This window comes from Caretta caretta, chromosome 14 (genome assembly GCF_965140235.1).
Source record: "Caretta caretta isolate rCarCar2 chromosome 14, rCarCar1.hap1, whole genome shotgun sequence".
Lineage (NCBI taxonomy): Eukaryota > Metazoa > Chordata > Testudines > Cheloniidae > Caretta > Caretta caretta.
In genome coordinates, this window is record NC_134219.1 from 40,976,579 (window position 1) to 40,995,003 (window position 18,425).

Here is an 18,425-nt window from a genome sequence, read left to right on the forward strand (position 1 = left end):
AAGAGACAACAGTAGCAGTGAATCAATGGCTGTCCTGCGGGTGGTGCACAGCCGCACCAGCCCAAGGGGCTACAGGAGATATTGCCTCCTGGATCTCCCCCAGTCACAGAAGTGTCTGAGATGCTGCAGTGTGCCCCCCCTCCCACCCACCGCCATCATGGCCGGCCAGCTCTGCAGTGCAACAATTGCTGTGGCCCCAAGTCCTCCCTACTGCCATGGGGTTTCAGCTTGTGTGCTTGCCTGAGCACCAGGAACGCTCGTGTGACTGGCCCCTGCACAGAAGGTGTCAGGTGGTGGGAAAGGCTCTGAAACCTTCCCTCCACTCTTCACCCCTTTGCAGTGGCTGGTCACCATCGGGCATTAAGGAGCTGAAGGTCGAGAGCACCTCGGATTCACCAAGGGGCAGATTCCATCTCACTTGCAATTTGAAGCCTCCTTTGTTTGTAATGTGGGTACCTCACTTTAGCTCTTTGTCCCACTTCTGAAAGTGCAAATTCTGCATGGGTCAATTCTGAGTCTTACAGCTGAAGAGCTCGGAGTCAGACTCTGGCCAGCCCCACTGGGGCGTGCCGGCCCTGCTCCCTGCGAGGATCCCGTATCAAGCAGCGGCTTGAAGTAGGTTGGAGAACGTGGAATCACACCCCCCCCCCCCTTCTGCTTGCACAGCGTGTATCGAGGAAGTTAAAGGACCCCCATCAGTTTGGAGCTGTGGAGTCCCAGGGAAACATTTGTCTGTGTGAGCCAGTGGTGGAGGGAGCCTCCCGATTCAATGGGTGCGCTTCCCTGCCACTGCCCCTTCCTCCTCCTCCTCAGCCCACTGAGGGGGCATAGACCAGCCACAGCAGCACCTGCTGCCTCAGCACCGCAGCCCCAATCCCCGCCAAGTGCCGAAGGGAGGCCAGAGGGCAGGGGGCTGGAGAGTGAGCCCAGCCCACACTCATCCTGCAGTGCTGTGTCCTGTCCCATGGGGCTGTGCCTGGCTCCCCTTTGCGGGCTGAGTGACGGGCAGGCTCACTCTATAGCCCCTCCCCCCATTGCCCCTTTCCACCAGGCTGGGTTTAGGGTCACAGTGCAGAGGTGGAAGATGTCGCTGCAAGTGGTCAGAGCCCCCAGGTCACAACACCCACAGCAGGGAGCCAGGCCCAGGCCTGTGGGACAGAAGACACCACTGCAGGGTTTTTGTGGGTGTCAGTGCGCCCGTGAACCCCTGCTCAAACCACCCTGGTATGAACTTCTCCTCATGTCTGTGCTCCTCCCATGTCTCATTCTTTACAACCCACTAGATGGGCTCTCTGGCCTGTGAGCCAGACATCAGCAACGACTTGCTGCTAATGGTCAGGATGCTCTTAGCAGGTATCTGAAGAGATGTGCAGCTTTCCGAGTCAGGGCAGACACTGTAAATTCCTCCAACCAAGCCGAAGAGCTCTGGGATCTGCGTGCCCTCAGGAGCGGGTCATGGGGCTCCCAGAGGGGAACGTCCCCAAGGCATTTCCTTCCCATGCCCCCCTGAGGTGTGCAGCTCTGAGCATGCTGAGATCCATGGCTACAGCTGCATAAACTACGAGGGGCAGGGGTCAAAGATAAAACCCGAATCCTCCTACAGCCTGACAATGTGTGTCCCCAGACTGTGCCATCAAAACAGAGACACTCAGGCTGTACCTTCAAAATGAGATCAACTGTAGCTTGTCAGAGTAAGCCAAAAAGTCTGGACACCAGTGGCTTCTGGGAAAACAATGCAGCAGAAACCAAGGTGCAGCACCTGGACCTTTCTAGCAGTTGGCCCCAAGCCCCCAGGTTGCCTATATAGGGCTTGATCCTGCTTCTATTGGAGTCAATGTCAACACTCCCATGGAGCCCACAGAGAAATAAAGCTACTGTGACTGCACTAAAAATCCTGCCTCTGATGCTCTTACCTGAGCTGTCGCCTCTTGAGGCTGGTGATCTGGCTGTTCAGGCACCTTAATTCTGGCACTTCACAGTGTTTACATGCTTGACTTCGCCACCGGAACTTTTTTTTAATGTCGTTCTCTGCATGGAATTGAATCTCAGCTGTGCCATCACGCAGTGCCAGCCTGCGCTGTACGGCCTGCCTGCAGAGTGCCCTCACTGCGGGCAAGGCAGAGCTCAGGGGCTGTAGCTTAGGCTACACTTGCAACTGAACCACAAAAGTTTTGCTGTGGCAAGTGCAAGTGTAAACGGCGCTTTGTCGACACAGTCTTGTCGCTAACAGCTGCACAGTGTAGACATAACCTAAATGGTCTCCGGTTTCCACTGTCTAAAGGACAGGAGAATTTGGCCAAAGATTGCCACACAAAGCAAAGTGAGGTTCAAAATGACAGGGGCTTTGAATCCTTAGTGTCCTGTAGCATTTATATTTACAGAAATTTCCAAAGCATCCGTAACCCTAACTTTCTACCTGAGCTTTGTGACACCCCCTTCTCTCCTGAGGGAGCCGAAAAATCCCTCAGTGCACTTGTAACCCTCTGGTGAGTGTGTGTCATTCACACCCCCCTTGATGGCTGACCCACAGGGTTTATGGGTTTTTACAGCTCTGAACTTCACAAACTGACTCTTTAGCTCCAGCTGTAGAGACTTGTGCTAAGCGCTGTCGGTCCCCACTTCAATCCCCAGGGAGTGTTGGGGTGGGTTAAACAGTTCCTGCCTGTGGGGCAGAGGATATGCTCTCCCTTCCAGCCTATGTGACAAGCAATACACTTCAGATTGGTTCATATTCTTCCCCCTCTCTTCATTGCCCCCCGTTCTCCCATCCCTTCTCCCCACCTCCATCCATTCCTTCTCTCCTGCCCTCTCCCTGACCTTCCCCCTCTTTTACTCTCCTTCAGTTTCACTTTCCTGTTTTCTCCCCCTCCCGGTCCTGGCTCCTCCTTTTTCTTCTTCTCCTTCTGTGGCTGGGACTAGCAGATACTTGCAGGCGGCCCCTCCCAGTGTCAGCACAAGCCCACACTGTGTAGAGCCACGGGCAGGGAGAACAGATACTCACCCAGCTGCCATGGCCACTGCAGCTACAGCAGGGGAAATACAAGATGAAGCTATTTGCTCCGTCTGCCTGGGGTATCTGACGGAGCCGGTGACGATCACCTGTGGGCACAACTTCTGCCGAGCCTGCCTCACCCGGTACAGTGAGGAGAAGGGAACGGGGACACCCCTGACCTGTCCCCAGTGCAGAGCCCAGTTCCAAAAAGGGGAGTTCAAGCCCAACGCCCAGCTGAACAACATCATACAAAGGATCAAACAACTGGGGTTAAAACCAGGAAAAGGGCAAAAGGATTATCTGTGTGAGACACACGAGGAACGTCTCAAACTCTTCTGTGAGGAGGATGGAGAAACTATTTGCCTGGTGTGTGAGAAATCCCGGGACCACAAGTCTCACACTGTGGTTCCCATTGAGGAGGCTGCCCAGGAGTACAAGGTAGGAAATGCTGTTGACTTTGCTTAATTAAACCCCTTAAGGACACCAGGTTTATCCCCCATCAATACAAGAACAAACATTCACCCCTGGCTGCCTAAGGTTAGGCACCTAAATGAAAGGGGCCTGGTTTTCAGAGGGGATGAGCACTGGGAGTTGTGGATAATGGGAAAATATCCAAACTTTTTTTTCTCCAACACTGCAAGTTCCAACACGTAATAGAACAGGGCTGACGGCTCTTTGTGCACCTGCAACCCGTCTGCCAGGTGGAGTGGGCAGCAAGAACATAAGACCGTAAGAACAGCCATCCCCTGTCGGAGCAAAGGTCCATCTAGCCCAGTATCCTGTCTTCTGACAGTGGCCAATGCCAGGTGCCCCAGAGGGAATGAACAGAACAGGTGATCATCAAGTGATCCATCCCCTGTCGCCCATTCCCAGCTTCTGGGAACGGCTTCTGAACAGCTGATCTGTGGCAGGTGGGAGGCGCTGGGAGGATGGGGCAGGAGCTGGTCTCCGGGCCGCCAGAGGGCAGGAAGCATTGCGGGGCAGGGGCAGAGCTGATCGGTGGGGCTGCCAGTAGGTCCTGAGCACCCACTATTTTTATTCCATGGTTGCTCCAGCCCTGGAGCACCCACAGAGTTGGTGCCGATGGTAAAAAAGAAACTTTAAATGAGAGGAGGGAAGTCACCGGCATTGATAAGGAAAATGCCACACGCAGGATTCATAAACATAAAACCGTGAGCAAAACACCCTCTCCAGTGTATGTTGGTCAGTGTCTTCTGCCTCATGTTCTGGAGTTCCATAACCAAAATTTCCTTTGCTCTGCCCCTCTCTGCTCCCTCACCCCACCCCACTCACAGTGGCTGTCCTTGGTCAGTGAAGACTCAGAGTTCAGAGATGCATCTGTGTGAGCTCAGCTCCCACCCTGGTTGGGGGGGGGGGGACACGAAGATGGCACCTTGCTTGCTGCAGTGTCCAAGCCAGGGCCGTCCTTAGGCATACGCAGCTGCGTAGGGCACCATGAAATTTGGGGCACCAAATTGCCCCAAATTTAATGGTGCCCTGTCACGGAGTCCCTGGGCGATGCTCTGGAACTGCTCCCCATGAAGTCAGTCAGGACTCTGGGGTAGTCGCCTTTCTGTGAGCAGCCTGTCTTCAGGACACACAGCTCACACAGCTTCCACCTTCCTGGGTCTGACCTCAGAGCATTCAGCATCCTCTGCCTCTCCGTGCGCTTCCCCCAGCGAGTCCGCTCAGGCGGGGCTCCTGGGGAAGCCAGAGGGTCCTGCACCCCAACTTTGCAGTCAGACGTGACTCTCAGCCAGCCAGTAAAACAGAAGGTTTATTAGACGACAGGAACATGGTCTAAAACAGAGCTTGCAGGTGCAGAGAACGGGACCCCTCAGCTGGGTCCATTCTGGGGGGCAGTGAGCCAGACAACCCCGTCTGCACTTCACTCCATGTCCCAGCCAGCCCCAAACTGAAAAACCCCTCCAGCCCCTCCTCCTCTGGGCTTTGTTCCTTTCCCGGGCCAGGTGGTCACCTGATTCCTTTGTTCTCCAACCCTTCAGCTCTCACCTTGCAGGGGGGGAAGGGCCCAGGCCATTAGTTGCCAGGAAACAGGGTGTCGGCCATTCTCTGTGTCCAGACTCCTGCACACACATGCCCTCTAGGGCTCTGCAATGATCATACACCCTTACTCCACCCCCTAGATACTTAAGAACTGCCTAGGGGAAACTGAGGCACCCCCACACTATTCAGAGGAAACATTAAGAACAGTCCCACTTCGTCACATCTCTCCCCCCTTCGAGATCGAACTGAGCGGGGTCACTTTAGCCGGTGACCTGGGGAAGTTCGAAGCCACCAACGTTCCCATGGATGCCCCAGCATCTCTCCCATTCCTTGGTAGGAGTTACACCAGGCCCTTCCAGTTTCACGCCCTCCCTTAGGTCAGGGGTGGTCGATAGCACTCGCAGGCCGCATGTGGGAAGGTTTATGCAGCCCATGCCCTTTGGCCACCCCAAGAATGTCTCCCCATTGACCATCACCTTCTGCTCCCACTGGAGGTCCGGGGGGCCTGGCCCCAGGAAACTCCACACAGACATATAGGTTGGGGTCAGGAGTGGGAGCCTGTCCACATCCCCAACCATCTGGCTGACAGAGTCTATGGCCTTGGGACCCAGCAAGGGAGCTAGACACCGGGGCTTTTCCGCAGGGTCCCCTTGGTTCAAATCGCCAGCCTGCTCAAAGGCAGTGAGGTGGCATCCACACACACACCCCCCTTAACCAGGGGCAGCAATTTAGTTTCGAGGTTCCCTGCGGAACTGGCCCCCCGGGGTCTATCCCCACTCACCCCTGAGGGGTCCCCTAGGCCTCTCCGCTCCCCCACCGCCAGTTCATGCTGCTGCTGCTTCTGCAGCTCTTTCTCGGGCTCTCGCTGTCTCCCACGGTCCTCTTGCTCTCTCGGACTCAGCTCCAATCCCGTCCCTCTCGATCCCCCGATGGGGAACCCGATCGTGAAGACCCTCGTCTGGTCAGGGACAGGAGTCTTGGGGATGCCTGGCTCCCGCTTCAGCTGCTCCCAGATCCTGCTATAGCCCCAGTTGGGGTCAGGAATCTGTTCCTTAGAGCGGTCATCCTCCTCCAGCTGCACGATTAACTCTGCTTTGGTGAACTTTCCAACGCTCAACCCTCTCTTTCTGCACAGGGTTACAATGTCCTTCTTAAGGAGACGGTGACAGGCCATCACTCCGCTCCTCCCAAGTTGTTGTGGACTCACAGGCCCGTGTGTTCTCAGCTCCCCACGGTTTCCAGGGAGAACCCCTAGTGTGCCAGCCCTTCTCGAGGTCACCCCCTCTTTGCCAGGGTCGAGCAGCAGACTCCTCCGCCCCTTGGACTGCTCGCTGCAATCCCCAGGGGAACCCTGCTACTGCACAGTCCTTCTCGCTGGTCACACACTCCCAGGGGTTAACCGCCCCCCGAAACCGCTCCTCTCTGAGCCTTCAGCAGGCCTAGTCCTCGGCAATCCCCCTTCGTGTTACTGCTCCCCAGTCACTTACTGCAGGAAGCACCATCCACGGGGTGCAGTACATCCCACCACTGCCACCAGTTGTCACGGAGTCCCTGGGCGATGCTCTGGAACTGCTCCCCATGAAGTCAGTCAGGACTCTGGGGTAGTCGCCTTTCTGTGAGCAGCCTGTCTTCAGGACACACAGCTCACACAGCTTCCACCTTCCTGGGTCTGACCTCAGAGCATTCAGCATCCTCTGCCTCTCCGTGCGCTTTCCCCCAGCGAGTCCGCTCAGGCGGGGCTCCTGGGGAAGCCAGAGGGTCCTGCACCCCAACTTTGCAGTCAGACGTGACTCTCAGCCAGCCAGTAAAACAGAAGGTTTATTAGACGACAGGAACATGGTCTAAAACAGAGCTTGCAGGTGCAGAGAACGGGACCCCTCAGCTGGGTCCATTCTGGGGGGCAGTGAGCCAGACAACCCCGTCTGCACTTCACTCCATGTCCCAGCCAGCCCCAAACTGAAAAACCCCCTCCAGCCCCTCCTCCTCTGGGCTTTGTTCCTTTCCCGGGCCAGGTGGTCACCTGATTCCTTTGTTCTCCAACCCTTCAGCTCTCACCTTGCAGGGGGGGAAGGGCCCAGGCCATTAGTTGCCAGGAAACAGGGTGTCGGCCATTCTCTGTGTCCAGACTCCTGCACACACATGCCCTCTAGGGCTCTGCAATGATCATACACCCTTACTCCACCCCCTAGATACTTAAGAACTGCCTAGGGGAAACTGAGGCACCCCCACACTATTCAGAGGAAACATTAAGAACAGTCCCACTTCGTCACATGCCCTAGGCAGCTGCATGCTGCATACTTGGCAGCACCAGCCCTGGCAACCAGCCCTTTCCCTCAGCCAGCCCTCCGCGGGCTGCGCCCACTGCAAGGGGCAGGGCCGTTCCTACGGGGGTGTGGGGCTCCGGACACTCCCTCCACCCTGCCTCTTACCCTTCCCCCCTGCTCTGCCCCCGGCCCGCCCCCATTCCACCTCTTCCCCCAGCAACCCTGCACGCACCAGCAGTGGCGGGAAGTGGAGCAGCTGGGCCCCAGCCCGATCTACTCCGCCAGATCCCAGCCACGGCGCTCCGCTTCCCGCCGCCGGTGAGAGCGGGAGGCGATCCTTTCCCCAACCCGAGCGATATGGCTAGAGCCGGGGCAAGGGAAGCGGGGCGGGCTCCTCCCGGCCCCCCGCTAATCCCCAGGGCCACTCTGGGCCTGTGTGGCCCCCCACAGCTCCTGCCATCCATATCCTGGAGGGGGGTGGCCTGGGGCCCCACACAGCACCCCCCAACGGGGGGCGGCTGCGTAGGGCACCCAAATGGCTAGAGAAGGCCCTGGTCCAAGTACTTGCTCTAGTGTCACCACCCTACCGCACACCCCACTGTCTCACTCCACCGGCCGCCCTGCCAGCCATCACCTGCTTCTCTGCTATAACCTCTGCAGATCAGGGCCTGTCTACACTTGCAATTTAAAGCAGAAAAAGTCCCCTTTTGCTCAAAACCCTAGTCTCTTGAGGTTCTACGCTGCTCTTGGTGATTTTCAACTCTTAGTGGGGGAACGTCCTTGCTGAAGCAGGCTGGGCAGAAACGCTGTCCCACATCAAGTGATTTCAGCTCTAGTGATCACTTAACAAAACAAAAGACTCCGAATGGAGCCTTAATTAGTTCTGTCTTTGAACAGTGGAGAGGAGCAAGTTAAACCATGCCTAGGACTCTTGGGTAAAGTCCACACTGCCCAGCAAGCACATCTGTCCCCACCTCCTCTTAAACTTCACAGGGGTCTGGCATCCAAGCCCCCTGCTTAGTGAGATCAGTTCAGTGGAGGGTGACCCCCTCAATCAGGACAGGCTAAGCCAGGGGTGGCCAACCTGAGCCTGAGAAGAAGCCAGAATTTACCAATGCACATTGCCAAAGAGCCACAGGAATATGTCAGCAGCCCCCGATCAGCTCCCCCGTCCCGCTCCTGCGCCTCCCACCCACCAGCAGCCCTGCCGGTCAGAGCCTCCCCCTCCTCCTGGCACCTCCCGATCAGCTGTTCTGTGGCGTGCAGGAGGGTCTGGGGGGGAGGAGTGAGGGCACGGCGGGCTCAGGGGAAGGGGCAGGAAGGGGTGAAGTGGGGGCAGGGCCCATGGCAGAGCCAGGGGTTGAGCAGTGAGCACCCCCCGGCACCTTGGAAGGCTGGTGTCTGCAGTTCCAGCCCCGGAGTCGGTGCCTATACAAGGAACCGCATCTTAACTTCTAAAGATCTGCATGTGGCTCTGGAGCCACAGGTTGGCAACCCCTGGGCTACATGCTACTCCGCTGCCCTTTCCTCATACAGTAAAGAGAACCCTATTTCATTACCCCCACATTCCATACTGAAGTGATCTGTAATCCAGCACCAGCCACAGTTGATCACTTTGGCAACAGGTCCCTGTCTGCTGGCTACCTCGGCAGAGTCGGTGTGTTCATGTAAATACAGTCTGCACCTGAAGCCTTTTCCCCTCCCCAGCCAGCTGTCAGGGGAGAGCTCATTCAGACCCTGCTTGTACACGAAACAATCTGGACCCTGACTCATCCCTGCATGTCAGTGGCACAGAAAGCCACAGCTGGTACCTGTGTCCTGCTCTTCTTTCTTTCTTTCTTTCTTTCTTTCTTTCTTTCTTTCTTTCTTTCTTTCTTTCCCCATGTCCTGTTCTTCTCTCCTCCTTCAGCTCTTCCCCGTCCAGCAGCCCTTCTCCACTCATATTGACTCCTGCAGCCATTAGCCCAGATAACATTAGTAGGATGACGGGGGTCTTACAGCTTAGGTACACCAGGATGTACACACCAGGGTATTACAATTGTCTGACAAAGTTGGGGCCACCTGTGTCCTGACACGGTTGGGTTTTGACAGCGTGGGTGGACAACACGGTTCTGGAACCACATTAAAGAAACATGTTATTGCTCCCAACCCATCTGGGGCTGTGTCTGGGCTGGAGAGTGGGAGGCCGGGGATGAGACGCTGCTGAGGTTCCCTGCCCGCACCCCGGGAGAGAGAGGAGGACATGGGCTGATGTTAGGGCCCTGCCCAGGGTTGCAGAAGGAAGGGAGGGAAATGGCCTGAATTCCCTCCCCACAGGGACCAGACTCACTGACACACTCAGTTTGGCCTGAACTGTCCCAAATTTCTGCTCCAAGTCCCTCATTCATTGAGCTGCTTCTCTGCCCCAGGAACTCGCAGGCCATGTCGACACTGCAGGGGTTTCAGCAGCACAGCTACAGCCCGGCAGCAAAGAAGCCAGAGCGACCGAAGTGTCACGTTAAGATCAGGCCCAAGCCTCTGTGCTCACTGACAGGGCTCAGAGACAGCCGGGAAGTGCTGGCACTTCTCCCGTGAAGCACCTGCCTTGTTCTCTGGGATCTCAACTTTCACTTTGCTTTAAACTGAGTCTCCAGCTGTTTTAGTTGTGAAGAAAACCTCAAAACTGTGACCCAGATGTAGGGGATGCAGAGAGCTGGGCACAGTGGCTCTGAGAGGTGTGAACGGCCCCATTGCCTCAGTGAGGGGTGAGCTCAGGGATGATCATTTAAATATCAACACTGTTAATTATTTTGTTCCCCTGTGAGAGTGGAGAGCGAGAATTGCAGCTCGGCACCATTTACTGCCAGTGACGCCTCCTTCCGGTGCCACAAGTGGGTGATGTTTGGGAGACACCACCTCTTCTGTTCCCCCCAGTAAAGGAGGACCCGGCCCAGAGAATCCAGCAGAGCCCAGGGGTATATTCTAGTCCCAGGACGGGAGCCAGGCCCCAGGAGCCCTTGGAGCCCATCAGCAACTCCATGCTGTTCTGAACATTGCACCATCCACTGTGAACAGATCATGGTGTCTCCTTTTGGTGACTCACATGGGCGGAGCTTATTTGTGGGTGGAGCTTCAAAGAATCCAGCCACATTTCCCCTCCCTCCCCCGCTCCACCTTCTGATCCCTGCTCATTTATGAAGCTGTTTTGCTGGATGCAAAGGCTGCTTTTCCACCTCCTGTCTCTCACTAGCCCCTGCTGGCTCCCTCCCTCCCTCCCTCACTGCTTCCCTGCAGCAGCACCCCAGGGGTGTCAGCTGAACAGCACCTCAGGAGCTCTCAGCAGCTGCCGCTTGGGCCTTTGGGCAGGGAGGAGGAGAGAAAAGAGAGTGAAATGGGGCGATCTCTGGCGAGGGGCTCTGGAGGGGACTCTAGGGCGCTGCCAGGGGTGTTGCACAGAGCGGGGCTGACGGGGCAGGAGCACGTTGCTGTGCTGTGTGAATGAATCACACGCTGTCAAAGGGGAAGAGAGCCCTGGGCTATTACAGCTCTGGAGCCGTTATAATTATGGGTGGCCCATTCCCCCAGACTGAGTGTGTTCCCTGTTCCTCACTGACCTCCAGCCACATCACAGCTTCACTCTGCACAGTTAACGGGACTGCACTGGCTCAGGTGCTCAGCTGCTGCCTGAGGGAGGCCACGTGGGAGCCTGGACAGACGAGAGCAAAGTGGGGTCTTGTTCCTGGCCTGGGTCTGGGGTACAGTGGAGCGAGGTGCTGTCCCAACCTCTTCACTCGCACTGGCAGGAGGGATCGTTCAGAACCTTCCCAGCTGCTTCACCTCTGGCCTGTGCTCAGGGATGGGAAACTTTAGCTAAAACACAGGCTTTGAGAAGTCCTGAGTGACTGCATGAAGCAGAGCCCCTGCTCTGAGACTGGCATCTCAGCTCCCATGAGGCCTTTGGGGCCGGCAGAGCCGAGTCTGCTGCTCGCTTCCAGGGTATTTTACTGCTCCTGTATGAAATGCCAATATGGATAGTGTTGTCCATTGGACAGGCAGATTAATGGCCGTTTATCGCACACGATGCCCTTGCAGGTGAAACTCCAGGAAGCCCTGGACCCTCTGAGGAAGGAGCTGCAAGAGGCCCTGGCTCTGACGTCTAAAGAGAAAAAGAAAACTACAGAGTGGCAGGTGGGTGTCTGGGTTTATTCCTCCCTGAGCCCTTCCCCCTGCAGCATTCCCAGGAATGCCGGGGCCCATAAAGCTCCAGGATGAGGCTATGAACCTGCTCTGGTTCTTTGCTCCGTTGCACAGGCTTGGTGCCGGCCATGGGCAGCGGATGCCTCCGGCATTTGGGGAGGCCGGGCGTGAGTGCCGGAACCTCCCCGGTGCCCAGATCATTGCCCTGCCCACTGCTCCAGACCCATTTGGCCTCCTCTCCCCAAGGCCCCGACCACGCTCCCTTCCTGCTCTCCCCCATACCCGGCCCCACTCCCTTCCAGCCCCCTCCCCAGTGGCTCCCCGTTCACTGTTGCAGCTTTCTCCTCTCCCCCACCCCCTCCCGCAAGGCCCCCTCACCTGCCGCTTGCTCCTTCTGCCTGCTCCTGCCTTAAGGGTGAGTGACAGGGGAGGGGCGGAGAGGAGCAAGTGGCGGGGTCCCCCACACAGCTGATGGGCGACAAGCGGCGGGTGCTGCGGGGTTCGGGGGAAGAGCGGGAGCGAGGGCACAGGGCGGAGCGCAGGCAGGACTCCACAGGCGGCAGGTCTGCAGCCTGCCTCCAAAGGGAGGGGCGCTGCATCCTGTTTGGGGAGGCTCAGCCTCCCCTGGCCTGTGGTACCTGCCATCCAGGGTGCTGGCAGCATCAGGCTGTGTCTCCGGTGGGGATCTCAGCGCAGCAGCTCCTGTAGGCGGAGGAGGAGGGGCAGTTCCTGGCCCTTGTACAGTGGTGCAGACCCACCCCTGAGATCTCGGATGGGGCAAATTCTCCATACTGGGTGCAGTGTTTTCACTATTCCATGGATCCTGTTTCCCTCCTGCAGGTGGGGAGGGTGTGTCGGCTGCTCCAGCCATCGGTTTTCAGTGGCCTCCATGACAAAGCTCTGCAGCTTCTCTGCAGCCTGGAGGAAACAGATTGTTCCTTCTCTCCCTGCACCCACAGTCCCTGCAATGAATCTGCCCAGTGCCTGGGCCAGACACTGGAGCTGGGAGCTGGGAGGACGATTTGCCCCCATGGGTGAGGTTCAGATTTGCTCAGCTGGCTGGGCTGGGGGCACGCTGGGAGCTGAGCTCTTCTGAGCATCGAACCCAGTGGCGGGTGTGGAGCTCTGTGGAAAATCTGCCCCCAGGGGCGTCTACATGGCCCCAGCAGCTAGCTGCAGGCTAGTCCCTGAGTGACACCCAGGGGTCTGGGTGGGCGTGAACAGCCCGTGCTGCTGCGGCTTCATAGCTACCAGTACCCGAGCTCGCTGGATCAAAGCTAACTGGGGTGTGTCTACACACGGTGCTGTCAGACCTTCACTGCAGTGTGGACACCCCCTGAGTGAGCAGAGCCAGGGGCAGGTCAGTGTAAAGCCAGGCAGCGCTCGGCCACCTCACAGCCTCTCCTGCCATCACGTGGCCACTTCATCCCAGGCACCTGCTACTGTTACTGTGACTTTACCTGTGCTTGTCTGTAGCCAGCTGATGAACCCAGGGGACAAAATGTCTGTTCTGGTTCGCCTGCCTTTTCCAGTGAAATCCCTGCAGAGAGCGTGGGGGGCGTGAGGAAGATGCCAGCAGCAGGGAGGAGAGGAGAAGCAGGTGTCCCACGATTCAGATAAAAATGGCCATTTACAAGAGCTGAAATGCTCAGAGCTGGGTGCCCCTGGTTCTGCATCTGAAGCCGTGTTTAGAGCCCGGCGGAAGTGGGCTGGTTTCCAGAGGGCCGAACTGCAGCAGCTCCCACCCTCCGCACCGGAAGCAGTTGGTGCTCAGTTCCTCAGACAGTAGGGATTTAGATGCATAACAATTAACAGCCAGGTTTGAGTGTGTCCGGCAAAGTTCCCAGCCGGCGCCATGGAGGCAGCTGCACCTTGGGACAGTCACTGGGGTGGTTCTGAAACCCTTGATTATCGCCCAGAGAGAGCGGGTTACGTCCTACAGCACCAGAGGTCACAGCCCAGTGATCAGTGTCACTCGGTGCAGAGTAACTGCAGCCCCAGCGACTGTGAGATGAGGCCCAGCAGGAGCGGCCAGTCACCCACTGAGAGGGGCCGTCATGGGCCTGAGCCAGGTGGGGAGTATTCCCACGGGCGGGAGCAGGGCCCAGGAGGTGACAGGCCCCCATGAAGGATGCGCTGTCTGTGTCTGATGGGGGGAGATGTTAGGGGATATCATAATACTTGCACGACTTGAATTAGCTGTAACTCAACAGCTCCCAGGGGGCAGGAGGGGAAGGAGGCTGCAGGTCCACGGCCCTTTGCAGGGTCCAGGCCACATGCACAAAGACTCGGGCAGGTGCCCACAGGGGCTCCGGAGGCAGCTGGGCCTTGTCAGGGCTGTACCCGAGTTGTCTGAGTGTCCTGTGGCTGCAGCGCTCCCAAGGGCGGGGTGGGGGTTGGTCTGGGGGATGGGTTGGTGGGTGTTGCAGATGGGCCCTGGGGTGCTGGAGGGCTGCGCTGGGGGCTCAGGTAAGAGGGACTTTTCCTAACATCACTGTAGCCCGAATCACGCTGGGGGGCAGGTTCACTCCAGGGTCACACAGCACCTCTGGGCTGAGTTGCAGGGGAGCTAGAGAGGCCAGTGCAGAGCAGCCAGCCCGTCCCCTGGCCAGGGTCAGCACTGGCTCAGCATCATTCCCACGGCTCCTTTCAGAGAGCAGGTGGGGACACAGCTGGCATCAGCAACCCGCTGCTCTGTGAGCCTGGAGGGCTCCCTAAAGGCTGCAGCACGTGGGTATGGGGCACTCGGCCAGGCTGGGTGAGGCCAAAGCCAGCCCTGACAATGCCCTGGGTGCCCAACACCCATGTGAGCCCCAGGATGGCACCCAAAGGACTATTAGCATCAGCCCTAGGTCCTGAATGTTGCAGCCCTGGAAGCTGGTTGTCAAAGAAGGAGCATTGCCCACATCCCGCTGTGACGGGTCCCCCGGGTGTCTGAGTGCCCAGCACTTGGCACCCAAATCCCCCCACGGACGCCCTGTGCAGCCCCCTGTAAATCTTTACTGTCCCCTCGATTTCTCCCCACTCCACTGTGTCCATCCCGTGCCACCTGCAATAACGTACTGCGTCTTTACAAAGCACCCTAGACAACCCCGTTACGGAACTGCCCATATGAAGTAAATACCCTTCCAAACTGATACTGATCTAATATCCCCTGTTTCATGAACAGAGGCCCAGTCCATGTAACTCAACATCTGGCTCACGTTTTCTCTGTGCCTTTCCTATTTTTCTATCTCAAGGGGAAAGTGAATAATAAGAGAGAGATGATTGCAGGTGAATTTAACAAACTGCACACACTGCTGAGAGAGGAGGAGCAGCTGCTTCTGCAGAGCCTGGAGGAGGAGGAGAGGGAGACTCTGCAGAGACTACGGGAAAATGTCACCAAACTTTCCCAGCAAAGCTCCTCTCTGCAGCAGCTGATCACAGAGATAGAGGAGAAGTGTCAGCAACCGGTTGCGGAGCTGCTGAAGGTGAGACGGCATCAAAATTCTCCACCCATCCAAAATTATAACTCAGCTCCATGGGTCTGGATTCCAACAATTAGAGTCAATGTGTTCTGTGGTTTACTGACAAACAGAACATGAGGCTAAGGGCTCCATCAGTTCCCAAATATCGCAGTTCATGTTAGAGGGGAATTCTCTTCATGGAGATCCAGTGAGGCCATGGGAGATTAGATGGATGATAGAAAAATGATACTGAGCTGAACCCATCCCTGCTCTGACTTCAGAACATTGGACCCAACACAGTCGATAAACACAGATACTGATGGGTTGTGTCCCTACAAGGGAGAACCCTTTAGCTAAATTCCTGTCTCCTCTATATATATGAAACAAGTGTTCAAAACAGTGAAGCCTGGGAGGGTTGATCTATTTTCTACAAGAAAGTTTGATGCCCAGAGTGAGACTCACTCAGTTTTATGCACATTGTGTTAATACAAGACATTGATTCTCTTTTTCCTTTCAGGATGTGAAAAGCACATTGAGCAGGTGCGTTTCCTATGTTCATTGCTCTTATATTCTTGGTGGTGGTTCTGGGATGATGTGTGCACAGAGCTGCTGAGTGATAATGGGACATTTTCTTCATAGGAGTAAGAATATGAAACTCCAGGAACCAGAAGCTGTTTCTACTGACCTGAAGAACGTGTATAAAATTTCCCTTGACATGAGGGAAGCGCTGAAGAGATTTGGAGGTGAGTGGCGTCGACTGGGACATTCAGCTGTATTGTGCCTGGGATCTGGACAGAGCCTGGGACCCCAGGACACGCTTGCACCCAGCTGACAGGCTTGGAGCTGTGTGAGAGCTGGAGGCTGATGCGCTGAGTGCTGGGCAGTTTGCCTGCTACTTACAGCCACCAGCTGGTACTTGCCCAGGTGTCTGACCAGGCCTCATCACTGTGACATCCTGACCCCTCCGTGGCTGAGTTAATGGGTGTCCCTGAGCCAGGTACTGTGAGGCCTGGACTGGGCCCACTGTGCTGGGAGCTGCACAGACTGGTAACGGATGATGTGTCTGTGCCTCTCTCCTGGGATACGTGAGGGCTGCGTTGTGTGGCCACCGCTCAGCACTGCCCCAGCCCCCTTTAGCCAAGGCTGGCCGAGCTTTCTGAGCTGGAGGAGGGGCCGCTCTGGCTGCTGCGGTCTGACCTGGGCCGTGTGTTACTGGGTAACAAACTGAATCCTACGGGCCCCTCGTCTGTTCTGAGCACAGCCCAGTGTGAAGCTGGGTCAGTGGTTTGCTGCTCAGTGAGTGAGATTCACTCAAAAGAATGTGACTCACAACGTCTGAGAGTGAGCTGCCCCCACCCAAACGCCTCCCCACATCCCCAGCGTGGAGACCGGGGGCAAAGGCAGAAACCTGACCACGAGGAGGGACAGAGAAGAAGCGAAGGCCGAGGAGAGGGGGAGTGGGAAGGTTCAGTGAGCTCGGTCTGTGATTGCTGAACTGGCCCTTTCATCCTACCCGCCCTCCTCTCTTCCCACCCCCCACCCCCAGCAGGGGGCAGTCGAAGGGGCCAAGCTGGGTGTGTCTGTCCCGGCCGATGGAGGCTGCGCAGTGGGTGCCGGCTGCAGGGCCAGGATCTCAGGGCTCCGGGGAGCAGGAACCCCAGGCTGTGGGGGAAGCAGCTTCCTCTCTGTGGCTGGCTGGAGCCAGCACATCCCTGCTCCCCTGCCCCCTCGCTGCCCCCAGCCCAGCCCAGTCTGTGCCCACCGGACCCTGAACACGGCTGGGCTCTGGGCCATTCCACAGCCCTGGCCCCTGAGCCTGTCGGGATCCTGAGCCAGTCACCTCCGTGCCTCCTTCTAGGGGATCAGCAGCCCCTGGGGAGCCTCCTGTCACCCCCCGGAAACCCCGTCCTGGGCAGGGCCCCAGGCCCTGAGTCACTCGCTGGCTGCTCCCGGCTGGCCAGGCCCAGGGTCTCCAGCAGGGCCCTTGGTGCCGGCCTCGCGCTGGCTGCCAGAGCTCCCAGCCCCTGGCCCAGCCCGGCCTGTTGTCCCAGCGCCGACCCCTCCCCTGCGGGTGGGGGGGGGGGACCCTGCTGCTCTCAATGGCTGAGCCCCCCCCCCCCCCCCCCCCCCCCCCCCGCCGCAGCCTCTGGTGCTGCGCTCGCAGGCTCAGCCCGTGCCAGGGCCAATGCGGCGCTGCTGGGGCTGCTCCTCCCCCGGCCCCTGGGTTCTCTGGGTCTGGGCGAGTGGCCGGGCGAGTGGGCAGGGACCTGCTCAGAGACACGCGCCCTGTGCTGCCCCCAGAGGGCAGAGACCAGCCAGGGCCGGGCAGCAAAGCGCCACCACGCTGGGATTAACCCTTTCCTGCCACCCCCCCCAGCAGCCCCGGCCGGTCAGTGCCACTCGACTGCCCGCGCTCTGGCCCCAGGGACCCGGGTCCGGCAGCCGAGGGAGTCGCTGGGTGAATGTGTGGGGCAGAGTAACCAGGGCTCCCTGCGCCCCAGGGTCCCCGTGTGCAATGGGGAAGGCCCCGCGCTGTCATGCAGCCCTTCGGGGCTGGGCAGTGAGTGTTATTATTGGTATAGCGCCCACGAGTGAGCCAGGCACTGGAGACAGAACAAGGGGCTGCCAGCCCCACAGGGCTCCTGGTCTGAGTGCAGACAAGGCCCAGCAAGGGCAGCAGCAAACACTGGGGGAGGGGGAACGGGGTTCCCATTGTGGGGCCAGCCGCTCCCTGAGCCCATCCAGTGCCTGTCTTCTGGGTGTGGTAGACAGTATTGTAGTGACGCTGATGGCTACATGCTGGACCCTGGGTCACCCCCCAGGGAGCAGGGCAGGGCAGAGGCAGCCTGAGGTCGGGGGGAACTGGAGGCTGTCGGGGAGCGGGAGCAGCCTGGGAGCTGGGAGAGAGACACTGGAAGCCAGGGGGGTGGCCCAAAACCCTGTGCTGTGTTCGCTGTAGGTTCCCACTCTGTGCTGCAGGCTCTGTTGGGGTCAGATGCTGTGGTGAGGGGCCCACCCAGACAGACTGAAGAGAGCGAGGCTCTGTCTGTATGGGGAAGGGGCAGCAGTTCTGTTAAATTGGTTGCAGTTTTGTAGACTTATCGTGGGGTGGCTCCCTCACGTACCACCCTCAGTCATTTCAGGGTGTCTTGGCAAGCATCTTGCCTCAGTTTACCCTCTTCAGCACTTCTTAAATTACACCTCATAGTCCAAAAGATCTGAGAGAAAAGTCCCCTCCTGGGGTCCGCTCTGAGTCCAAGTAAACCCCAAAATAAAATCTTTTCCTTCACTCTGCTCTGGCCTCCAGCTCTCACTCAAGCTCCTCACTTTCCTCAAGTCAGGAGTCCTCAGTCCTCGTTCCCGGAGCTGGGCTTGGATTAGTTTCCCTTCTGGAATCACATGACTCCAGCCCTCCTTCCTGGCGCTGGGGTCATTTCAGACTGTGCCTTTATTCCCTGCATCCACTTTCTCCAGCCAGGGGCAGCTCTCCAAAGCTCTGTCCTTCTACAGCTGCTGCTGTCATTGTCATCTCTGGCAGCG

The 18,425-nt window shown here is 57.7% G+C and overlaps 2 protein-coding genes across 4 annotated transcripts in view; both read left to right on the forward strand.

The window, feature by feature from the left end:
* LOC125621599 (butyrophilin subfamily 1 member A1) overlaps positions 1-18,425 on the forward strand; it is a 655,591-nt gene that overhangs the window by 77,532 nt on the left and 559,634 nt on the right. The gene's annotated exons all lie outside the window — the stretch shown is intronic.
* Positions 2,943-18,425, forward strand: part of LOC142069254 (E3 ubiquitin-protein ligase TRIM39-like) — a 31,505-nt gene continuing 16,022 nt past the window's right edge. The window contains 5 exon segments of the mRNA XM_075119858.1: positions 2,943-3,430; positions 11,335-11,430; positions 14,679-14,909; positions 15,403-15,425; positions 15,525-15,628. Of these exon segments, the coding sequence (XP_074975959.1) occupies positions 3,011-3,430; positions 11,335-11,430; positions 14,679-14,909; positions 15,403-15,425; positions 15,525-15,628 (874 nt within the window). The 5' untranslated portion in view covers positions 2,943-3,010.